A 25,755-nucleotide genomic window follows, 5' to 3' on the forward strand; every position below is an offset into this window, starting at 1 on the left:
CAGCAGATTTTCCAGCATCTGTGAGCCACGGCATAAATGTCAAATGCCTGGCCATTTGATTTGGCCGCGGGTTAAGTGTGAATTATCCCAGGGCCCCTCGCTTCGTATTTGTATCTGTATCTTAAGAGCTTAGAGTGCCATTATCGCACTCCACTCAAAGCAAATGCCACGGAGCGGCGGAGTGCACCTCTAAGTGCTGCCGCTCGCTGCGACGGAGCAGCATTTAATATAATAAATGGAGCTGCTAATTGTGGGAACTCACACTGCGGGGGAGTACCTCCCATAAGTCATTAAGTGCGATACCTCGCATTCCACTCTTCCATAGTTGATCTTCCAATCAGTGCGTACATTTTGCCAATCGGATCTCTTGTCATCTCCGTTCGCCCACACTTGAACTTTCAATTTCAATTTCATTCATGGCAGTTCACCAACACCGGAACCAGAGCACCAATCTAATCGATACTACGTACGTATTGATCACTCAAAGTTCTGCTCTTATCAATCACAGAGTCTTATATGGAGCAGGGGAAAGACCCTGCCCGTCCGCCTGTCTGATTCCGTTCCCATGACAAAGGGATGAAGAGAAACCCGTGGTCGGGCAGACATCACGGAATGCCAGCTGACAAATTCGACGGGTGGGTACAATAATTGGCAGCATTTCTGGGAATTGAAAGGTATTCGGTACTGAATTGAGTCCCGGCCATGTGTCTTCGCCAAGGTGTGCAGGGTGGCGCAGAGTCATGTTCCCGTTGTTAACACTTTGCCACCAACAAGGTGTTCATTGCCGCGAGCAAAGGAATGGAATGAAATGCGAGTGAGGATTGAAATTCAATTTCCACCCCGTCCGACTTTGATGTTTGGCAATTGCCAGCTCGCTCTCGCTATCTGGCCCCAATATCTACGGGTATCTATCGGGGCATACCATACTCGTCGAACGCACTACATTCGCCGCTAATTACTGCTGGGCGGAGTGAAGAGGCTGTTCGTGGTATTAGCCTGGGGTCGCATGGGCCAAGTTCGAGCCCCCAAAAACTAAGGAAGCCCCCATCTGCTGCTACAGCGCTGCTACAGCGCTGCAACAGCGCTGCCCTAGCTTCGGCCACTCTGAGGAGTGCTACGAGTGAGAGAGCCGATGGGGCGCTGCTCGCTTCGCTGCCGCAGACTTGTTGCGACGCCAGACGTCAAGTGCTCGGTTCAGGCTCGGGCCGCATCGGCCAGTTCGTTCAGTTCGACGAGAACCGGCGAACGGAACGCAACACAAAATCCCGCTGCTTTGGCTCGGAAAAACACTGTTCAGTCTTTGCACGGGTGAAAATTGCGCGCGCGTTCGAGTGTCAACTGCTGATCGCTCCGCTGATTGTCGTGCGATTGTCCATCCATCCAACCATCCAACCATCCATCCATCGCCGTGTACGTTTCACCAAAAAGCGTAATTCCCACAATCAGATTTCGCCAAAAAAACGTAAACGTAAATCCAACAATCAAATTTAACAACAAAAGGGCAACGGCGAAATTCGTTATCAACGGAACTGCTTTTAAGCTGTGATTTCTGCGTGTTTCCCTGCTGATTTCCCAACTTTTGCCGAGTTTTGTTTATGATCTGAGGAGAGTCGCCGATCCACAAAGAAGCTCAAATCGAGGCATTTCCATTGTGCACGGCGACAAAAGCAAATTGCCGCGCAATTTCATTCTGTTCTCCCCGCGATTCCCAATTCTCAATCTCAATTCTGAATGCAAATTGCACTCGCGGCACACAAATTGAACCTTTGACAGGCGGCAGAGACAGAGACAGAGGCGCAGGCAAAGGCAAAGGCACAAGCACAAGCAGAAGCAGAGAAAACGCGTCGTATGCGTAATCTGTGGAGCGGCCTAGAAGGCGGAGGCAGAAGTCCTCTATGAGGAGGGAAGGCAAAAAAGGTGTGTGAAAAAAGTACGAAATATTCCGTGGAAATCGAAATCGAAATTGAAATTGAAATGAAAGGCGTGCGCCGGTTCCAATAAATTATGCGTCTCTGGGAGAATTCTTCTCTTGTGGTGGAGTTCTGAGCGGAGTGCGTGTCCGTCTCCGTCTCCGTGTTCGTGTCCCCTCTTGTGCCAAAGAGAAGAGTCACACAAACAGAAGGCAATTGAAAATGCGATTCATATCGACACCAGCAACAACAAAAGCAACAGCCACAATAACTACGAGTACGAGCAACAGTAGCAACAATTACAACAATCCCAGCAGTAGAAGCAACAACTGCTAGGCTACAACACCTGCCCTGCACCGCCGCCAACACCCCCCAACCCACCACCCCAGCCCGAGCCCGAGCCCCAACCCCAACCCAGAAGTGATCCACAGGCGAGAGAAGGCAACAACATGTCAAGCATAATTAATTTCCGATTCTGTTGTTACGAGCACTGCCGCCGATTCCTGGCCCCACCCGCCGCCCCGTCTGGGTCTGGAAGCGCCCCCGATCTGGAAGTGTAATTACGGGTAAACTTTGCGTCTTTACTTTTCTTTTTGCAATTAATCTTTACCCCAACACCCCCCAACCCCCTTTGGCTGCTCTCTTTGTTGGGGATCAGATGGGAGCGGGGGCTTCTCTCGCTGACTGAGAGCGTGCGATTTTGTTTTATTATAATGAGAAACATATAACATTTCATTTCATTTCATTTCACTTCGGGTCCCCATCCCCATCCCCATCGCCGTATCTGTCTGTCTGTCGGTTTGTGTGTCCGTGCTATCTGCCTTTTGTTGTTTCAACATTTTGCGAAAATTGTTTAATTGTTTGGATTCTATTATCACATTCGGGTACCGCTCTCTGGCTCTCCGGCTCTCCGGCTCGCCTGCTCGGTGCCCCTCTGCCGTTTTGCCACTTTGCCACTTGCTCAAAGTCATAAAGACTAGACCCACTTGGACATGCCCCTACATGCTGTATGTACTCGCACATATATGGAATTTATAGTCGACAAATCAGCGCTGGAATGTCTTGCGAATCAGAATCAGAAGCAGCTCAAATTACTAATATGCCAACATATGTTTGTCTGCCTCCGATCTGATCCGTATCCGTATCTACTATATGCATATACATATATGTATGTCTGTATGTATGGCTGTGTGTCTGTGTGTGTGTGTGTGTGCCTCGAAAGTAATTAATAAAGAACATTTGCATAGAATTTTGCCAGACGGAAATTTACTCTTCGAAAGTGCTGGTTTGCTCGTTTGAAATGAATCAGGAGACTTTCTACGAAATCTGTATGATTCATTTGGTCCGCTTGAAAGAGTAATCTAATTTGGCTAACTTCACTAATTGAGAGATTACCGGGAGGCAGACGATCCAGGGAATCACAGGCTCTATGCAGATGGAGCTCTGGCTGCAGTATCAAATGATACGCTCTTTGACTGGGGCATGAATCACTCGGGAGACGCATTGTTTATCCAATTAGCAACGATGTGTCAAATCCACCTCTTCCGTTGCCTCTCCCTGCCCCCCTGTCCCATAGCATAGCAGTAGGAGCTGGCTGATAAATTACAGCTGCAACTGCCACTGCCACGGACACTGAAAGATGCAATTGCAACTGGGATTGTCACTAACCTAATCGCCGGCAATTTCCTGTATTACATTGACATAACCATAAAAAAGTACGAGTATTATCCTCGAACGGAGAGCAGGGCACACAATGAGTTGGCTCATTAGGAGGGAAGACCGAAGACCGCAGACCGCAGACCGAAGACTGGGCTGAGCTGAGCTGAGGCTGCAGCTGAATGGCAGGACACAAATACAAATTACGACCCGAGGGGCAATGCCAAGACAAAACAGCAGAACACAAACCGAAAAGCAAACAGAAGAAGCAATAAAACGTAAGAAATGTTGGTAATAACTGCGTATTGCTGGGTAGCAGGGGCGATGAGAGGATAGTCGGGGCTTAGCAGCAGATACATGGGTTAATATGAATGTACACATTGCGGTGGATGTCCATGAACAGACTGTCCGTGGAACAGACATCTGAGCAGCAGTGCGACTGCAGGCGACACTAGGCCTGGATGACAGTCCTCATTCCCATACGAGTAGTGCCAGCGCCTGTGCCTGTGCCAGTGCCAGTTCCAGTGCCATTCCCCAGATGCAGTGGCACTCTCCAGACTGCACCCTGCACCCTCCCACCATTCCCCGTAGACAATCGGACAGAACAGACTCTCTGGTACTACTAGGTGTCGCCTTTTTGTTGTTGTTGCTGTTGCTGTTGCTGGTGTTTCTGTTCGCTTTATAATAAAAATGCAACCATACCAGTTTCAGCCAACTGACAAACGGCCAACACAACACACAGCACACAGCACACACACGCTCACAGGAGAGTGGAGTGGCGGGGCCAACTCGTTTGCCCCTTCTGCCCACCATCTGCAACGGCAACGGCAACAGCAACAGCAACGACTACAACTGCAACCACAAACTGCATGTGAATTTGGTTTTCAAAAAACTATACTCGTACTCGCAATCGCACTCGCACTCGCACTTGCACTCCTATGTATGTGTGGATACCCTTGGTAAAAGCTGCTTGCAGTGGATGATATTTTGTTTGTGCAGCACTGAGGATTAGCCAGGACACTCGTCAAGGGAGGATGGATAGAACATTCGCTTGGAAATGGGATATGAGACGCCTACATTCAGAGCATTCCATATTCGGGCTACCTTCCTTCATGATTGAGCGCTCTCTTCCTCCCTGAAGCCCGTCCTCTCCGTTGTCAGGCGTTCAGGCACCTGTCCAAGGCAGAGCCAGGCGGTCTGCGATCTGCGATCCACAATCTTCAGCGGGTCTTCAGGTCTGCTCCACTCGGCACCACAGCACCACATGCGATCCCGAACGGGGTCTGGGGACTGGAGACTCTGCAGGTGTTTTGTTTGTTTGCCGGACAGTTGCTCGCTTGATTATGCTGCTGTTTTTGTTGTTTTGCTTGTTGTCCAGTCCACTGTGCTGTGGCATGCCTCGAATAGTGGGGCTATGGAGGGGGCAGGGGGAGACTGCTGGGGCACTGCCTGCATAATAATAATCCGGCAATTAAAATATGATCGCATAATAACTCGACACTCGTGCGTCTGCTTATGATTTATGGTTCAGCTTGTTGGAGCTCTGAGTTTTTGGCTTATTTATAGAGAGACTAGGTCTGGAACCCCGTTCCCCTGTCTCTCCGCTCTCCACTCTCCGCTGGCGGCTATTTTTCCTCCTCTGGCTCTTTAGGGATGGCTGCTGCTGTTCTACGCGTTCGCCAAGGTAAATTGCTGTCGCCAAGCGCCAGACGATAGAGCAGTCTTCTCTATCCCCCCTTCCCGCCTCCTATAGAGATCCCATATCCCGCTCTTAACGTGTTCGCTGCTGCTCTGAACCTGGCCCGAACCGGAGTCCAGGGACTGGGGCCGGCTTGGCTCGTTTCGTTTTGGCAAAACCCAAAACAAAAAACAGAAGAGAAAAAACAAAAAAAAAAAACAAAAAAAACATTTGATACGCTCTCCGTTTTGGCCTGGTCCACAGCCCGCCCTCCCTTCCCCTTCACCACCGCACGCTTTGACACGGCCTGTCCGACTGTTGCTTCTAATAAATAATTTTAAATGCTGACTGCAAAACGAAACGAGACGCAGCCAAACGGAATGGAAGTGAAGTTTAAGTGTAACCCAATAGCCAAGTCGCGCTCTTAATTGCCTGCGTGGGACGCTTTGAGGCTGCTGTGGGACTGGGACTGCTGCTACTACTGTGGATGTTGCAGCTGTGCAATGTGGAAAGGGCAGGCGGCGGTGGGGAGGGGGGGGAGCGGCAAGTGGGCCAAGTGCCCACTTCGGTGGGTCCAAAGTCTTGACACGCATTTCGGGGGTAGTTCCTGCGTGTGCCTCCATTTGCCGCCCCCCTCCAAGTCATGGGATGGATGGATGGCTCATGACGTCAGCTTCTTTGTCGCCATATGTCTATGCCCACACACACACACACACACACACACACACACAGACACACGATACATAGAAGGGGCATGCGTCATCGCAGGTTGGAGGCAGGGCAGCGCCAGCAGCAGAGTCCGTCGATTGCAATTTCACCAGCCACCGCCAGACAGAGGGAAGTTCTGCGTCACATATCATACTTACTCGCGTAGTGGCCCGTATTCGATGATAATTTCGCCATGACACGCAAAACACACAGATATACACACACACACACACACACACAGATACACGAATGAACGAACGATTTCCCTGTTGTTTTTCTTGCATACAATCAAAGAAACTAATTAATATTTACAAAACAATACAAAGCCAATAAAAATTCCTCTGATAAGATATTAAAAATAGAGTCCCAGTCCCCCTGTCTTTGCCACACACACACACACACACACATATTGTATCTTGTATCTGCTGGATGCGCCAGACTAGGTGGCGGGGGCTATGCCATGATTGGAGTAGGGGGACTTATAGGAGGGGAGCTAATGGCTAATGATGCAGAAATCACTTGGCATCGAATCGGTTGCCTGGTGGCTCACCAATCCTAGGGCTTTTAGCTAAAAAACAATTCCAAATGAGAGACACTCTTCTGAGGAGATATTTTTATTATTTTTTTAAGGAAGGTAGCAATTCGGCAGCATTCGGAAACTCTGCTGAAATCTTAGGACATCCGGATGACAATCCAGAAAGTAATCTCTTTATGGGAAACTTCACAAGTAAACTTTTCCTCAGCTGTACTCAAACTTGAGTATAAATATTTGTGAAATTTGGGTAGCAAACTTCAATTGACATGAGAGTCCCCATGGATGGCATGCCCCAAAACCAACCGTCTCCGCTTGCAGCTTGCCTTGGAGCTGCCTTGCCCCACACAGCGACACGACAGAGAGAGAGAGAGAGTCAGAAAAAATAAACTAGATTACTAATACGCCGTGTTGTGGCAGTGCTCGCTTATTTACAGTCAGCAATTGCAACAATTTACTCAGTGCAGCCAGACAAAATGGCGGCAATGCCAAGCATACACACACATGCATGCATACATATGTATGTGTATGTGTATGTGTGTGTATGTGTGAGTGTGTGCAACCTCGCTGACAGCATTTGGTGCGTGCCATTTAACTTGACAAGCTCATTTGTTGCAGCCACAAAAGCAACAGAAACGATAGCAACGATAATCGTAGAGCTTCGCTTCGCATATGTATGCCAAGACAGAAAACAGCGAAAATTTGTTTAAAATTTTATTTATTTCCCACCAGCACCGCCGTCGGTCGTCACTGCCTCGCCTCGGTCACCGCCCAGCAGGCAGGCAATGTCAGCCGCATTTTGGCAGTGCTCGGGAGTAGAGAAAACAGCTAAAGCAACAAGATATTTCAGATACCTCGTTCCGATATAGTCATCCGAATTGTATCAAAGCCATAGCTCATCATAGCGCGACTGATCGAACTCATAGCACCCTCTAGAAAGAGTATAGCAAATGCAACGAGAACAAACAATTTCCATTGTATATGTTATAGATACCTAAGCTATGAATATCTGTACATACACATATCTAGTACAGAGAGCGAGAGATATATGACAAGGAGAAACATTAATGGGAGCAATAAAGCACCTTGATAACAGCGCTTGTGTGGCGCTGCCTCGTGGCGCTGCCTTGGCCCTGCCTCTGACTCTGACTCTACCTCTGTGGCCCATAAAGTGTTTTGTGGAAAACCAAAGTCCAAAAAGTCGTTTCTTTTGTTGGCGGAAGGGTTAGCGGTTCAGATGAGCAATTTGTAGTCGCAATTTCACACAAATTATGCAGATACTAGAGTTCGAGATGGAGATGGAACTGGAGCGGTGACTCCTCCCCCCGGCAACATTCGAGCATCCAAGCATCCGCGATTGCTGTGGGTCTTTGTGGGCCAGGCCATCTTGGAATGGAAATGTTTTTAATGTGCATTTATGTATTTTCTATGCAAAATCTATGGAGACATGTAAAAAATAAACAACACACAACAGCAGGGAGATAGCGAGAGATGCCCATAAAAATGGAAGCAAAATTTGTGATAATCATATGTTAATTTCAAATCAACGCTGATGTGCTGCTGCTGCTGACCATCAAGATCCACTCATAAACAGACTAATTTATGTGTGTGCGGGCCTCCACTTCAGTATGTCAATAACGATGGAAAATATGACCGAAAGACGCTCCGCCTTGGAAGAAAATGCCTCAGATAAAAGCGGGAAAGAGAGCTTAAGCTAAACTAGAAGCCCATCTTAGTGCACGCCTTCAATAAGGAAAACAGGCCTAGATCTAGACAGATCTTTCAACCACCCCACCAGAACCAGAGCCACCAGAACGGATCGGGCTGTTCATTAGCTTCGGCCCGACACTAGAAATTAGATCAGCCGCGATTTGGACGGAAATAGTTGCCGTAATTGAATTAACACCTACATGCCGGGCCAAAACAGAGAGCAACAACGAGGCAGCAACCGAGATCGGTGGCAGGTTCAACGTCACGACACGACACCGAACCAACAGACAGATAAACAAACAAACAAACAGACAGACAGACAGACAGACAGACAAACAAACAGAGTGACAATCAAACGCGAACGAAGCGAAGCTGATCAAGTGCAACTGCAGTGGAAAACACAATGCCACCGACTCGATTGGGGCAGGCACGTTTCCCCTTACAGCAGAGTTGTCACACACACACACAGGGGGAGCGATCCGTACGATTGCATGTCAAAGTCGAACTCTGAAATGGTAGACCGAAGAGCGAAGAGCGAAGATATATGAGCACATCAACGTGAATTAACAGACACATTAAGAGATAGCCGATCTCAAAACACGAGACCCGCGCAGAGACGAGACGACGGGCAGAGCCAGAGCCAGTGCCAGTGCCAGTGCCTGCCACAGACACACAGAAACACAGAGACACAGAACGCCAGACGAAAGACTCTAGAAACGAACCCAAGAAGAGGCAGTAGAAGCGGAAGTAGAGAAACGATCTGAATCATGGGTGAGGAATTTAGAGCTCCCTCCCCATCTGCCCCCCGCCAAACACCACCCCCTCATATGCACAGCATATCACAGATCGCATATAGAGGTAATATTTTTTATGGCCATATCGGGTTTCAGTCAGCCGCAGAGAGCGACAAAAATATTAGCGCGACTCGGCGGCAACCGGAGAATCGGCAACAGAACGGGCTGTGGATCTGTGTGTTGGGCGGCGCCTGAAATGTTACCCCCGGCACCTGTGCGGCGACCCCCACCCTACTCTACCCTACCCCCTCTGCTGAACGAACCCCAATGGTATTTTGTCTTTTCACAAAATCAAAAATATTTAAACAATTCGCATTTGGTTGCTAATCAATAAATTTGCCTGTAAAAACCATTTTGATGGTTGAAAACAAACGGAACCGAAGCTTAGATTCCCTTCATATAAAAGTTCAGATTGGAAGGATACTCTGCTTAGTAGAAGATTCCCAACAGCTCTGATCTCCCGCAGAGTACGACTTAAGGGATCAAGCGATCAGGCCGAGGGGAACCCGAAACTTATCCGAATTTGAAGTGGAGTACCTTCACCCATTATATATCCCTGCTCGATACTCTTGCCAAAGTGGGTGGTGCAATCCGCGCTGGAACTGTCATCCGGCACGGGGGGGTTTCTTCCAAGAAATTTTAAATCTTTCCTCTGGCATTTTCGAGGCTGTCATTAAACAAATGTGCCAGAAGCGGCGCCGATGTTGATGCCGCTGCCGATCGCTACCATAACAGAAACAACAACAACAACAACAACAAATAACAGCAGCAGTAACAACAAGTTCGGGTTTCGCACGTCACTCGCTGGAATTCCCGTAAATCGTCTGCTCAAAAATTTTGTTGTTTTCTTGGGCTCTTTTTCTCTGTTTCTGTTTCCCTCCCCACCACACCACATTTTGAGGTGGTTTTTTGTTTGGATCGTTGGTAGGTTGTTTCTAAAAATTGTTTACAGCTATACAGCAGAGGCTTTTGTGGTTGTTGTTGTTCATCTTCGATCAATAAATCCGGTTTTCGGACAAAAACACAGAGAGAGAGAGGGTGAGGGAGAGAGATAAAAAAAGGCCACAAATATTTCCTATACGTAGATTTTTGATTAACTTTCGCCTAAATAATTGCACAATAAAAATTGTTTGGAATTTCTGTTGTTGCTCCGATCGCTATTTTTTTTTTGCTCAGCACAAAGTTCGACTTTGGATTGGATACATATGTATATATATCCAATGTGTATGGTATATGGTATGGGTGCAGACAAATACAGCCACAGTGAAGCTAGGGGGCAATGTCTGTGTATCAATTAATGTTCTGCTGTTTGGGGCTATTTATAGATTTTGCGGTAAATTTGCTAATAATACTCAAATTTCAACAATGCAGCACCCACACCCACACCCGCGTTCTAACGCTCGGTCCGCTCTGCTTTGGGTCCATTATTGGTGGTCCCCAGTTAAGAATAATAAAAATCATGCTATTTGATCCATGATTCATGGCAAAACTCTGCACGATCTTCGGCTGTATAGATGTGCGCCCGACCACGAATATTTGGCCAGAAATCGGCTGAGATTGCCGATCACCGAAGATCGGAGCAAACTGCTCTAAATAAGGCCTTGGATGGAGCGACGGATGGCTAATGCTGATTGGCCAGGCAATCAACGGGCAATCAGCGTGCAGATCAATATGCTCACAGATCCAAAGATAGAAATCCGCGAATATGAACTCGAATCGATGGAGTGATAGCTCCTTTTGGGCTGCAGCCAAACTGATTTTGGAAATACGAATTCGAATTTAAGGTCTTCATTTCGAAGCCAATAAAAGGGGAAAAACAAGTCTTAATCATTCGATGAGATCCATAAAGTTTCCACTGCATTATCCCATAGAAAAGCCATTCGAAAACTCTTGGGAGAAATCCCGTTTAATTAAAGTATATGATGTGTGACTTTTATAGTGCACTTATTCCGGCACATTTGGGTTCGGTTCGCAATGCTTCGAACGCTATTAAAATCGCATTACCATTGCCCCATTGCGAGGGTACGACCAAGAGACTCTCCCTCCGCTCAAGAACAGAGTAGAGAGACATTCGGACGGACAGATGAACAGATGGAACGGGCAGACGGAGACGGGGTACCAGTTTGAGGTCTTCACTGTGGTCCTGGGCCTCAGCTCTTGGCTATGGGCCGGGCCACATCGATGTTCATGATGATGATGATGGTGATGGCTAATAGCTTTGTTAGCTCTTGTACGTTTGTCTGGCTTGTGACTTTATTATGTCGTTCGATGCATTCATTCATTCCATTCCCAATCCCAATCCCATTCGCATTCGCATTCCCATTCCCCTCTTCTCCTGACATATCAAATTCGTTGACTTTTGTGGCTGTTGTTGGCCTGGCCCATTGTCTTGGGCAATCGTCAACGTCATCGACTTAAGGCTGGGTCTGGATCTGGGCCTTGTCTTCATATGGAGTTCGAGCAGGGGCTGGGGCTGGCACTGGGGCTGAGGCTGAAACTGCAACTGTAATCGTTCCCCCATCCTTCAGTTTGGTTTCGGTTTCGGTTCCGTCTGCCTGTCATGTGAATTTGTACCAAATGGAGTTGAAATCTCGAACGAGTCTTGCCCCGAAGGGCCTGCCATTTGACAAATGTGCGTTTTTAGCCGTCTCATTGTTGTGGCAAACAGACTTCGATATGCAAATACATTGAAATTAGTTGCCAGGCAACCAGGCAACCAGACAAACAGCCAAAAACCGACAAACCCTCCAAGCCGATCCGAATCAGAGTCTAAGCTGGAGCTCCAGCTGGAGACGTAGCTGGAGACGTAGCTGTAGCTGTAGCTGGGAGTCGTGTCTTGTAGTCGCTCTTGTGGAATTTGCATGATTCGCTAAAGTTTGTTGGCTCTGCTTTGGCGCCATTTGAGGGGGATTACGACTGATCTCTGGGCCTTAATGGTTATGCTTTCGATGCTGATGTGGCTGATGTAGCTGATGTGGCCGCGCATTCCGCTGTTAATTGAATTAAGTCGGCGACATGGTCCACTCCGAAAGTAATTGGCAGGAGGCAGGCAGGCAGTCCACAGCCAGGCCAGGCCAGGCCAGGCCATGCAGCCAACTTGCACTTCTAGCCAGGCTTTTTAAGTGGAACCTGCGATGGAGAGTGTGATAAGCCGCCGGCGGGTTTCGGCTCTCGGCTCCCGGCTGCCATGGCAGCCTTCGGGGCAGCCGACGACTACCGACTACCTACCGCGCATTATTGGGGTCCCGTCTAGACGTCGTCTGCGTGCCATGCGTAACGTAACCCTTTCGGGTGGAGACCCAGAGCCACACCAATTTGTTGCAGTTCCCTTTCAAGTGCAACGCAACGCAACCCCTGAGCCATTGTGGAGTTCGCTTAATTGCCCTGGCCTTGCCGCACGGGCAGGCAGCGCCGGGCTGGGCTGGGCTGCTTGACGCCATGTCGGAACCATTAGAAACCCCAATCGCAGTCGGGACAAAGCCTATAATCACTGGCCGCAGAGCCACTCGCAGCACTCGCAGCACTCAGCCCTCAGCCATTTTAATTGGCACGACATCGTCAAAGTCGCAGTTGGAGTCGGCAAGCAATGCCGCCGGGCGGTCAATTATACACATTACCGAACAGAACAGAACAGAACAGAGATACTCGTATAAGCTCGACTTCTCATTAAATGGCTCTCGCTAATTCACACTATTGCCCCACTAGGAGTACTTATTTATAGACCAACCTTAGGCACAGCTGCCGTCCGAGTGGCGCAGTTTGTTGCTCTTGACAATTTCCCAATCGACAAAACGACCGACACTCGATCGCACATTAACCCCAGCCACAAACTTCGCAGCACAGCCACTCGACAGATTTGGCGATTCGGCAACTACGCACGCCGTATGGCCTCTACACACATGTGGCACGATCATCATCAGCATCAGCAGCAGCAGCAGCAGCAACATCATCGTTATGAGCCTGAACAATGAACCCACACGATAAGCCGAAAGCAAAGCAAAGATCGTTGAGAGCGAGACCCAGCGATCCAATTCAATCCAATTCAATTCAATCCAAATGAAATCAACTTCAGCGCCAATGTTCTTCAAGAACTGTATGTCGAATGGTTCTTGAATGGGGAAATCACTTTGACACTGAAGTTATATACGAACGAGCATTACATAATGCTCACGATCTGCCCCAGTACTAGAACCAGAACCAGAACCAACTTCGTGCCAGTTCTTCCTGTTTGTGGACTGATGAATGATGATTGGTCCGTGTATCAAACTCATCTAACAAAGAGACATGCCTTCTGCTTGTGGCAGCTTTGTAATTAGTACACTTTCCTTTGCAACGCACTACAAACGTCTAAAAGTAGTTCCCACTTCTGTTCTGTCCGAGCATTGTCCTTGTCAACTGTGAACCGCTTGACAAATTGCAGCTAATCAACGGTCAACGGAAACAAGAACACCGGCCGTATCTCGGTGCTCCGTTCCGCTCGGCTCGGCTCGGCTCCGCTCCTCTCCGATCCAATCCGATCCGATGGGCACGTAGTCGATCGCCTTTGCTGTTGCTGTTGCTGCATTTGTTTTTGTGTGTGGCACCTTATCAATTGCAGAAATTTACATATTATTCGGAGCGTTATATACATAGTCACATACATAAATACATACATACTCTTATCAGTCGCTTTGTTGTGTTGTGTGTGACAAATACCTTAGAATAAGGGTATACAGGTTTCGCTCTCTTTTTCACTTTCTCTGTGTAAAGGGTAGGTCCCCTTCGATCATTTTCCCACATCCTCGGCACTTGTTCGCTTGACTTCCACTTGACAGGTCAAGCACCGTTTTGGACGTTTTTCTCCCACTCGGATGGATCGACTGGGAACTGCGTTGGGGATTGGATTGGATTGGGATTAGGTGATTCATAGTATAGTCCGTCGAGAGATTCGTATCCGCATTGGGCTCGGTTCGGTTCGGTTTGGTTCGGCGTTTGACTGGCGCCACTTTGAAGCTGCCAGAAATCAATAAAAATTCAAACAGAGAAGCTAAAAGAAAACAAATCTTTGGCCAATTCGATGGCTGTTGCTGGTTGTTGCTTGTTGGTTGGTTGTTCAAGACAAATAATAAAAAATTATGCGGCAACAACAGCAACAGCAATCGAAATTAATTATAACTCAAACAAGCATTACAATATTCCCGGGCTGGCGCCAGCCAGTCAAAGATCATTAACATTTTTATGATCCGACACCCGAACAAAGAGCCACCACACATAAGGCTCATATCGGTTGTTACCTGAACAGCCGTCAGCCAAGAGATACACGGATAGACAGATTCAGATACAGCTACAGCTACAGACACGGACAGTACGCACCCATAAATCGCAAAACTAATAATGTCCAAGTCGTCTTAACACCTCTCGATAGTCGGGCATGACAAGGGCGGGCCGGAGGCTGCGCTGATGATTCGCAGAATTCGTATGTTGGTGAAAGAACAAGAGCCAAGAACCATACCGCACCGAACCGAACCCATGGGCTAGATAGATAGATAGATAGATACCTCCTCCATCTGTGGACATCATCTCATTTTCTGGGTACAGGCGTCGTAAAACCAAAAACGAAATGATTTACTGGCCAAATTTCACTCAGGGCGGCAAGTGCAAAGTCTCTAGGTCAGATCAGAGCCGCGGCAACAGTTGTGGCACGCACACACTGCCACATACAGCCAGTACTGCCTGCCACAGACAGTTCCTCCAAAAATATTCTAAATTTAATCCGAACAAACAACAAAGTTGTATTGTAGGTACAAAGTGGTGCAAAACACCTGCAGCATATCCAAACAATTCTATTTTGACTCGCTTGCTGTTATTTTTAAACTAACCGGCTTGATCGTGATCTTTCAATTCATTTCTCCCCCGAAAACCATATTTCCTCCAGTCATAATTCACCGGAGCAACTGCAACCACAACAGCAACAAACGGGAAGCACACCGCTGGACAGAGATCAACATTCGCAGTACTTCGCAGGAATCGCGGGGGAACAATCCAAGGAAGAGCATTGCAAGCGGAAAACTAATAGAGATTTCTGAAGAACTCGATCGAATTTTGAAAATGTGTTGCAAATCGAGTGGCAAGTGGAAACCTTGTGGCCCGTCTCCCACTGGACAGCAGCAGCAGCCGCCGCCAGAATCAGCATCAACATTTAGGCGGCAAACAAATTGGAGAACGATTCGAGTCCCTACACTCGCACTGATACTGCTCTCGATGCTCCTCCAACTGCAGACGACTGCCGCCGGTGTCGGGGATAGTCTTCATGGTGAGTGCTCTCATGATCGTGGCGATCGATCGATTTAATGTATTGTAAATACTCGTACTCGAGCGCGTTGTGTGCAACAGATCACTTGAGAACGATTACTTAATGGCCTGATGGGAGCGTGAAGAGATCATTTAAGATTTACGCTCCATTTCCCCATTAAGTAGGCGATCGCTTATGAAGATCTCTGTGGGAACGGGATTCAATTTAAGCCCTCTATAAGACCGCATCCATATATTTATTAGGTAGGTATTTTGATTAGTCTATTAACGATGTTTTTATGATGCAAGTGAGGACATGTTTCGAGGACCCAAAATTAATTTCGTCATTGTTTGAATGGCAATCTGGTGGCCATAAACTCCATTTCAAATCTGATCGTAAAACTCCCAAGCAGATACCTCCTCCACCTCTATAGAGATCAACACATTCTTCCAGTGTTTTGAAAATATTATTCAAATATTTCCCACAGTTTCTTCTCCGCAGCAGCCAGCCCCTCTGCCCAGACTTAGTTATGGCTTATGGCTATGAATCATGGATTTTAACTGATTTTAGCTGATTTTTACGAGCTTATAACAGCTTTGGCTGGCATCTGGCAGCTGCAGCGATTATACTCGTAGATCGGCTTTGTTATTCCGATCACTTTCCAGGGAACTTCCAGCAATTGTGTCACTGAGTCATCATCACTGGCATTGTGATCGACTTTGGAGGGTCGCACCTTTCGCTGGGTGTTGCCTTTAATCGGTTGTACTTTGTCGAGATCTCTGGGTCTGGGTCTCTGAAAATAGTTTCTGGTCTCGCTCTCCTGTTGTTAGGCGCACGCTCCCTCGAACACGTGCCTCCTCCACTCCCCACGATCTCCTCCCGCTGTGGCTGGCGCTTAATCTGCGAACTGTGATTAATTAGCGAACGGCGCCGCCGACGCCAGCCGCTGAGGGGTGGTGGAGGAGGAGGGTGGTGCGGGAGCAGCTACCGCCGGAGAGCGTAATCCTATGAGTCTTTCCCTCTCTATTCACTCGGCTTCTAAAACATTTTTGATTGGACTTTTTTTTATGGTGTTTCAAGTGTGTTTTACGAAATAAAAAATCGCATAAATTAGATATATTGCAGCGCCGATATATGTATCGGGTTACTTGAGCCAAGTTCATTAACTGTTCTGTCCCCCAGCGACGCAACGATAACGATGGAGCGACGAAAAGAGAAAGGAATATAGAAAGTCCCCGCCGGCAAACGAGAAATAACATTTTTTATTTTTTTTTTGTGAAGGGTGGTGGGGGGCGTGCTGGTGATTTTCCACTTGATTTGTTTACGAATCCAAACAGTAGGACACAATCGTATAACAGGAAAGAGCAAGAGGAAGAAAGAGTAATCCGGAGGTATGCAGGTCCATCATCAAAGGTTTCCCCTTCCCACCACACGAAACCCCAAACAAACAACGGAACAAATTATATGGATTTCACAATGGCAAGGGTGAATTGGGAAGGGGCAAGCGGGGGATCAAGCACAGGAGGAAGAACGATAATAAGTCCTAAAACCGCCCACAGAGCGCAGCAGCAGCCAGCAGCAAGAGCAGAAGAAAAAGGTAGCACAATTGCATGCTCTCTCCCTCCAGCCCTCTCCCGCACTCAGTTGAAGCGCCAGCGCCAGGGTCTGTCTTCATTTATCACTGCACACAAAAGAGAGACAGAGAAGGAGAGTTGCTTGCTGCTTGCATTTCTGTGTGCGTGTGTGCGTTTATCAGCACATTGCAGGTGGTCTCTTCTCCTCCTCCTGCGCCAACACAAAAGGAACGAGAGTTGGGCTGAGGCTCGGGTCACCACCACTCGTCTCCCTCTCTCACTCGCCTTGGTTTCCGTTTGCCTTTTGCTGCGCTGTTTCACTGCTGCTGCTCTTTTGTTGTTCTGGAACATGTTTCGACATGCACTGCTTGGCCAAGGTGTATTTATACAGAGGTGAGACATCACTCGAGAGGGCTCCCAGTAGTCGCTCTATTTGCTTTGGTGCGTGCAAACAGAACGACTCAAAGCCGAAAATGCACCACCCTACATAAATACACCCTTTGTGGTGGCGCCAGCAGCAGAGCAGCAGGTAGCGGCGCAGACGGAGGAATCCGAGCCCCAAAAGGTTAACCAAACAAAGACGCACTCTTTCGCTCTCACACGGCCTACCCCGCTAAGTGGCCTAATCTCTTTGACCTGAAGGGGACACGGGATAGGGGATAGGGGAGGGGGGCCTTCTCCGTTTTGGGTCACGTGCTCGGATACCATCTCTCCGTCAGTGGGCAATTTCCGGCGCTTCTCGTTGCGTGTTTGTGCATGAATGAATTATCTGTGTGTGTTTGCCGAGTATTATTACATCAAGGGGCAGGAAATGGTGGAACCGGGGGATTTACGATTTACGATCCCCCGATAAGCCAAACCCCTCCTCTGTTACTATCTTAATCACTAATCAAAACTTGAATTCCCATTTCAGGCGATCTTCTGTCCTGCTCGGTCGAGGGAGAGGAGGTTCTGACGGGCATCCAGAACTCCAAGTGCTTCAAGTGCATCTGTCAGGTAAGTTTCGGAGGCACTACCAGTACAAAGAGCGTCCCCTCGTATTCCCAACCCAACACTGGGCGGCTCCTGGGATCCTTGCCAAGACTTGGACTAGGACTCGGCCTTTGGCCTCGATAAAAAGTCACTTAAAGGGGAATGAAATAAAATAACCTAACATGGCCAGCACGGCCTCAGTGCTAAAATAAATCTCATGTACTGTCGTGTCCTGTTCTGCCCTGTCTGGCTCCCTGCATGAGGCGACGCCAGTGTCCAGCCAGCAGGACATCCACACGCAGACACATTTCATTGAAATGGAATCCTTAGCCGCCTGCCAAAATGAAAATTCCAAAAATATTTCAAATATCTGTGTACATATAACTGTCCGTCCGAAGAGTCCGACACACCATGTCTGTGCGTGCCGGCTGTCTTTTTGTGGAGGGGCCGATACATACTACATATAGTCATTACTCGAAGAAATGCAGGAGTTGTGGATCTGGCCGGAACCGGCTGAAAATGTTTGGCTCTGTTTGCATTTGTTTGGCTTCACCTTCTTCCTCTCTCTGGCTCACTCGCGCTCTGCGGATCTCCCTCTCTATCTCACGCCTTTGAATTTTTATGATCCAAGGTCGTCAAACGGGTTTCGACGCTACATGACAATCGTTAACCACAGTGTAGGACGGGTATGGATGGTATGGGTAGAGGTAGAGGTATGGCTTAGCGATCGTTTGACAAACACTTGGCGCCGCTGCCGTGATTTTTCGTCGCCAGCTACCGACGGGCTTCGATCCCGGGTCTCCGCTACTCTTCCAGTCCCCCGTTCCCGGCTCGATCTTCAGCTTCGTGTCGTCATTAAGCGAGCGCGTGCTCATCTAGGGGGAGGGGGAGCTGGACCTCGTCAGGGTTGCCAGATAGCTGCAAGTGGGGCTGCCGCTAATTTAACGCTAAGCGCTGCTAAACGCCGCTGCTCCAATTTGACCGACAGACGCCGCTGCTGCTGCCGCTGCCACCGCCGCCGACGAAGCTGGCGCCGATCATTCCGATCGATCCCATTCGATCGGGAGCTGCTTCGCTTCGCTTCGCTTCGTCCGATCGAAGCTCTTTCGCTCCGGGCTAAGCTTCGTTGTGATTATTATTTCCATTGTGGCGGCCGTCGTCGTCGCCGTTAAGTGGGCGTAAAACCGAAAACACAATGCTGGCGCCACCTTACTGGGAAGGCGCCATGACCAACCTGCCGTCCCTCTCTAGCACGGCGGCCCCCATGCTGCATCTCTGTCGCTCCGACAGTTCGACAGTTGATGCTCTGCTGCGTCGGCGCGCAGCTCATTAAAAGTTCATGAAATCGAATTTAATTTGTGTTTCGTTTGTGCTGCTCTTAAGGTCTTCGCGTCTCTCTCCTCTCCCATCGGTAGCTCTCTTGCTCTTACTCTGGCCTCCCCTCTCTTAGGGCTGCCAAAAAAGTTCCTCAATGAAGTGTGCAAAGCGTTCAACTGTAATTTGGGGGAAGCACGCATAAACCCGATACTTTACGACAGAGAGACTGTACCCGACCTCACACTGTCACTGGCACTCATTATTCGAACGGGTACTCGCTGTGGGGGAAACTTTTACGACTGGCGTTTATTGTCTAAAATATATTAGTATACAAATCTCCATATAGCCGTATAGGGAAGCTTATCCCGTCAAGGACAATCAAAGAAATTGTCTCACAGACTGTCTCTGACAACGCGTCGACAAATTTTCGGCTTTATTCGTTTATTATGCTGAATCCGCTGAATTGCTCCTAATGGTTTATGATTTAACGGATTTTATGTTTTGCCCACCCACCCACTGCCTGCCACTACCTCCCCAGGATGATTTTCTCTAGAGAACTGTTTACGATAGATATTTGCAAATTAAATTTGGGGATAAAGTTATATTTTCGTGAAGGCTGCTGCTGCTGACTCCTGACTCCTGATTAATATTAATGAAGGATTTATGATCAGGAAATGGCAATCATCGAAGCACTTTTGCTTACGGAGGAAGACTGAATTACCGGATTGGGACCATCAATATCTTCCGCTGGAGGCAGCATGAGAGCGAGCATTCACATGCTTGATATGTGCAAATATTTCAATAATTTCGCCAGGTTCAGTTTAAGCCATGTAGAATACTGGAGCACGGGCAAACCAGATCTGGCCAAATATTCAGGTCTGCCAACTCCTTTCTTGCATATTAGTTGGAATTCCATTCAAAACTAGGTCCGATTACGATTCCGATTCCGAGTTCAATTCCACTTCCAACTCGAGCCATAGTCCACAAGTGACAGAATACACATGACCATAAAACCACAAGACTGTCATTACCATATTCACTCCGTGTCTAAAGAGACAGAGACTCTAACCTGGCCAAGTTTGCCGGGCAAACGTTTGCCGTTTTGCCGTTTGGACCAACATGGAGATGGCTAATACGCGCAGAGACAGAGATGGTGAGAGAGGGAGAGCGAGAGGGGCAGCAACAGAAATAGAGACACAGACGGTGAGGGAGAGGGAGGCGAAGACGGTGTTAAAACTGATCATGTTTTGTCAAACGCAAGGTCGTTAGAGGCCGTTTGCAAATGTGGTTCTGCCACTGTGGCACACATAGGCACACACACACACACTCAAACACACATACACACACGCTGCCGCTGGGCAACAACCATTCTACTTAGCTGCTTGGGTTGCCATCGTGGCGCCTTCAATCTCTCTCTCTCTCTGTGTGTCTCCCTCTCCCTCGTGGAGTGGAGCACAAATGTGCTTTAACTTTCATGTTGGCTGAACATTTTTCCATACCGGTTCCAGATTAGAAAGAAAGAATTCCAAAGCATAAACAGCTGTAGATAGAAGAGGGTTAATGGGAATGGGAACGGGCAGGGGGCAGAGGGTACTCGGTGGACAAGTCCAAGTCGCTGCCAGATTTCGAGAGCATTTGAACTTTGATCCGAGCGACAGAAGGCGATTAAGGTGATATTCAATTGCATTTTATGGCTGCCACAGAAAAACAGACACAGATAGAAAGAGAGATACCGACAGAGAGGGAGAGAGAGCGAGAGGGAGAGAATGCCATACTAAAGTGGCATTAAAATTCCAACTAGCAACTGCCATTAAATCTAATACGATGATAAACATCTCCCCTCCTCTCAGACACCCGTCGCATTTTCATTTTCATTTCATTTTCATAACAATTGCAAATTTTGCCCGTTGCCGTTTTGCCCCATCCAAATTGAGATCCAATCTGGTTTCGTTGCACTAAATTATTCCACACACACACACACACACACACATAGACAGTGGATACCCTCTCGAAGCCCCCAGACATTGTTCGGAGCAACTGCATACAAATTAGTGAAATATTTTGCCTGTTTTTGGTCGACATCTATCTAGATTTATAGATACATTTACAATTAGCGGCGGCCCCAGCCGCAGTCGCAGTCTCAGCCTCAGCCTCAGATCCGAGGCGACTCGGGCCCGGTCTGGGACTGGGACTGGGTCTGGGTCTGGCTTTAACCTGTCACAGTTACAGCCACCAGTCTGAGCCACCAGCTGCGCACAAGGGTTAAAGGCAATTGCATAAGCCTGGCAAGTTGCAACAATTTGACTTATGATCGACATCAATTCTAATGGGCCGCGTTGCAGCTGTCAGCATGTCGTTAACGAGCAGAAAACTCCAGATACATAGATACACCGTGCACCCATAGATAGTCGTGCCCATAAGCCGATTCGAGCCAAATGGTGTGACCAAAGGTGGTGGGCAGGGATTGGGCGCTGGCTGGGGATCAGCTAACGAGTGGGGCAGCTTTAGGGATAAATTACCGGAGCATAAATCATCCGCATCCGAGAAAAACTCTGCATAATCCCAGCAGAGCCGGGCCCCGTGTCCCGCCCCGGCCTCAATCGGAGACAAAGTCAAGGCAACCGCCACGCCCCTGTCTGGATTCGCTAGCGTAAATTACAGCGGAGGCTGGCTGGCGCTGGGCTGGCTCCCCGAAGGTCAGAGTGCACAGCTTCATTGAGCAATTGCGAATGGCAGGCAGCTGTTGGGCCGGGGAGAGGGCTCGAGATGCAAATCATGTGCTTGGCGACTCTGACAGGCATCTCTCACTCGGGGAAATTGCGCATACGCCACATGGGATGCCAGAATACATTTAACCAGCAACTTCCTCCCTAGCTCTACAGCCACATTCATTGCCTTGTTCTTTTGACCCCACAGAACGGCTTTGTGAACTGCGCCAAGAGCTGTCCGGCCATCGACGACTGCTACCTGCTGGAGTCCAAGCTGGAGTCCAGTGACCCTTGTTGCCGCAAGTGTAAAGGTAAGCCCCACAAAGGAAGAGGATTTTCAGAGAAGATGCTTTAATCTGAGATTCCTTTGCTCCACAGGTTGCATCTTTCGTGGGCTGCCCTATGCGAGTGGCGCCGAGTGGAGCGACCCGGAGGATCCCTGCAAGACGTACAAGTGCATCGCCAGTGTTGTCACCGAGACAATACAGAAGTGTTATTCACAGTGCGACGACAACCAGCTGCAGGCGCCGCGCCCCGGCGAGTGCTGTCCCACCTGTCGGGGTAAGTTCTTTTCTAACATCACATATCACTCCGACCCGTCCCGACCCAATCCGATCACTCCGAGCGATTCCAGTTCAGTCCACGCCGAGCATCAGAGCATCAACATCACTCACTAAAATTAGCTGCAACCTCAGACTAATGCCCCATAATCGCCAGACAAAAGAGTGCCATAGAGCGACAGATGGTCAACGATTTGTCGGCATAGCAATACTCTACCCTACCACAGGGTTGTATGGGTGAATGGTGAAAGATGATCATTAGATGGATAGAGATTGATACTTAATACATATTAGTAGAGGATCACGTGCAGCTCCTTTCGATGCAGACGTCGATAAGATCGTTCAGCTCTAGAGCTGCCCAGATTGAGTCCAAGAAAGCTTGACATTCGATATCCAATCAGATTAAAGATCATTGAGACTTCTTTATGACTCTATTATCAAATGATTTATTCATGGGGCATTCCGATATTCGAGTCGGACCCTCGGACCCTCTTCCGATCTGTTTTGATCCGATCTGCCGCCCCTCTGTTATTGTTGGCTGCGAGCGATCTGCTGGTTTATGGGCTTTAAATTGTCTATTAAGGGGACAATGTCGCCCCATCTGAGAAAACAACCAAATCAGACTGCAAATCCGGGCCTTCCTATGAGTTGAAAACCCGTTTTGGGCGATCGCCTTGTGGAAAATTTCTTGGCTTGCGGCCAAACATCGGAAAGCGATCTAAATCATATGCGAGGAATAATAGGCCGATGTCTGATGGGATTCGATGTGCTTAACTCTTTGGCAGGTTGCAAGATCAATGGACAGACGGTGGCAGAGGGCCAAGAGGTCGTCGCCTCGATCGACGACCGCTGCTTGGTCTGCCAGTGCGGCGACAACCAGTTGACCTGCGCCAAGAAGACCTGCCCCATTCTGCAGTGCCCCAAGACGAAGCAGAAGCAGCACCCGAACGAGTGCTGCCCCCGCTGCACGGAGCAGCGGGTCTTCATACCAGTGACAGGTGAGAGGAGTCACCCAGCCGCCCTAATGCACCCTCTTCCATGTCTGCATTCCCTTTTTTCATGCCTCCACTCCCTTCGCTCTCCAGGAAAATGCATCTTCAACAACAAACTCCACTATGACAAAACGCAGTTTACGCCGGACCGCTGCACCAACTGCACCTGTCTGAACGGCACCTCCATCTGCCAGCGGGCCACGTGCCCCATCCTGGAGTGCGCGCCAGAGTTCCAGGAGGACGACGGCTGCTGTCCCCGCTGTGCGGTGGCCGAGGTTCGGAGCGAGTGCAGCCTGGAGGGGATCATCTACAAGAACAACGAGACGTGGAACATGGGCCCCTGCCGGAGCTGCCGCTGTAACGGGGGCACGATCCGCTGCTCAGAGATGCGCTGCCCGGAGGTGAAATGTCGCGCCAACGAGGAGCTGAAGCTGCCGCCGGGCGAATGCTGTCCCAGGTGCGTGGAGACGGCTGGCACCTGCACCGTGTTCGGGGACCCGCACTTCAAGACCTTCGACGGGAAGTTCTTCAGCTTCCAGGGCAGCTGCAAGTACCAGCTGGCCGCCGACTGCCAGGGGCACAGCTTCCACATCCGGCTGACAAACGACGGGCGCGGCACAAAGCGCTCCAGCTGGGCCAAGACGGTGACCCTCAAGCTGCACAACCTGCGCATCAATCTGGGCCAGAAACTGCGCGTCAAGGTGAACGGGACGCGGGTGGTGCTGCCGTACGAGGGCCGTGCCGGCGACCAGAACGTAACCATCGGGCGGCTGGCCGAGGGTGGAGGCGTCCTGCTGCGCTCGGAGATGGGCCTGGCCATCGAGTGGGATGGCAGCGGTTTCCTGCAGGTCTCGGTTCCGGCCCACTTCAAGCACCGGATGTGCGGCCTGTGTGGCAACTTCAACGGCAGCGGGCGCGACGATCTCACGGGACGCGACGGCCGGCCCCACGGCGACGACGAGGTCTGGCACTTTGCCAACTCATGGAAGGTGGGCGGCCCCAAGTCCTGCTCCCGCCCGCGCGAAAACATCGCCGCCCTGCCCACGTGCAACAAGCGCCGGTCGAGCTTCTACTGCCAGCCGCTGCGCGTCTCGGAAGTATTCGGAAACTGTGATAGTAGGCTTAATCCCATCAACTACATTGACTCCTGCCGCATGGACGTCTGCGAGTGCCCCTCGGGCAGCTGCCACTGCGACAGCTTCGCGGCCTACGCCCACGAGTGCCGCCGCCTCGGCGTCCAGCTGCCCGACTGGCGGACTGCCACCAACTGTCCCGCCGGCTGGAGACGGAATGCCACTCTCGCGAACTTCCTAGACAACGAGTACTACGGGGATAGCTTGAGGCGCTTTCCCGGTCCAGGCTCCCCCAAGGGCCGGCGACGCAAGCAGCAGCACCTCCAGCATCTGCAGCAGAGCCAGCATCAGCACCACCAACAACACCAGCACCAGAAGCAGAACCAGCTCCTGGACAATGATTTCATTAAGAAGCATGTCCCCAGCAGCCTGTTGCAGCAGCGTGCGCCGGATCGCACGCCGCCGCCACTACACTGAGTGGAGGACTGAGAACGAGCCAGCCCATCTCCTCTGCCATAAGTTACTACACACACACACACACACACACACACACACATGCGTACACTCTCTCCCACTCGCACACACATTCTCTCACAGGCGAAGACAACTTTTCGTAGCATACTTTTAGCGGCAGCCAAAAAGAAAGAGAGAGAGAGATGGAACGATAGAGAGTGATAGAGAGAGGGGAAACTTTTAGTTGAATTTGCTCCCATGACAGACAGACAGACAGACAGACAGACACGACATACAGGCAGCAGTATTACGCTGAAGCATTACGAACAGTCCTCTGGAAACAGGCAGATATACATACATATATATATATATATATATATGTATATATGTATATATATATACTTATGTATAATGTACTATCCATCAATGAAACTCATCCTCAAACTGTCGCCATTTCGCATAGCCTAAGTTTTATTTATTTTAGCTTTAGTAAAGGAATTTTCATGATTAGATCAAAACGGCTCTGTAACTACTATATATGGATGTATTTTATGTTGGAAGTACTCGTATAATGATGATGATGATGTTCGTTGATTGATGTTTGTTGTGTGTGTGCCTGATTTTGTATTTGTATTTGTATTCCTGTATGTGTGCATTACGTTATGCTAGTTGACTAATGGAACTCTAGCTAGAACTCCTAAATGGTCGCCCAGCTAGCCAAGTGTACTCGGAGGTAGACTTGAACCTAAACCTAGCTGAAGTTTGCATAATATTTAAGCCCTACGCCTAAGCCCTACGCCCGAACAGCACCTAGAACACCTACTACTACAATACTACTACTATACAT

The 25,755-nt window shown here is 49.1% G+C and overlaps 1 protein-coding gene across 1 annotated transcript; it reads left to right on the plus strand.

Annotated features, from left to right (window-relative positions):
- Positions 1-1,238: 1,238 nt before the first annotated feature.
- On the plus strand, positions 1,239-25,272 carry LOC111077079 (BMP-binding endothelial regulator protein). Its single transcript, XM_022371214.2, has 7 exons — positions 1,239-2,476; positions 14,903-15,280; positions 17,747-17,829; positions 22,039-22,141; positions 22,209-22,391; positions 23,176-23,388; positions 23,476-25,272. The coding sequence occupies exons 2-7, from the start codon at positions 15,076-15,078 to the stop codon at positions 24,930-24,932; spliced, it is 2,244 nt and encodes a 747-aa protein (XP_022226906.2). The 5' UTR covers positions 1,239-2,476; positions 14,903-15,075; the 3' UTR covers positions 24,933-25,272.
- Positions 25,273-25,755: the final 483 nt, after the last annotated feature.

This window comes from Drosophila obscura, unplaced genomic scaffold, assembly GCF_018151105.1.
Source record: "Drosophila obscura isolate BZ-5 IFL unplaced genomic scaffold, ASM1815110v1 contig_151, whole genome shotgun sequence".
Classification (NCBI taxonomy): domain Eukaryota; kingdom Metazoa; phylum Arthropoda; class Insecta; order Diptera; family Drosophilidae; genus Drosophila; species Drosophila obscura.

What these genes read in the sequence shown, in the direction of transcription:
- LOC111077079 (XM_022371214.2), top strand. Translation starts at nt 15,076, where the DNA reads ATGTGTTGCAAATCGAGTGGCAAGTGGAAACCTTGTGGCCCGTCTCCC. An exon ending in GTGCTGTCCCACCTGTCGGG is followed by an intron (nt 22,392 to 23,175) that starts GTAAGTTCTTTT and finishes ACTCTTTGGCAG; the next exon opens with GTTGCAAGATCAATGGACAG. An exon ending in GGTCTTCATACCAGTGACAG is followed by an intron (nt 23,389 to 23,475) that starts GTGAGAGGAGTC and finishes TTCGCTCTCCAG; the next exon opens with GAAAATGCATCTTCAACAAC.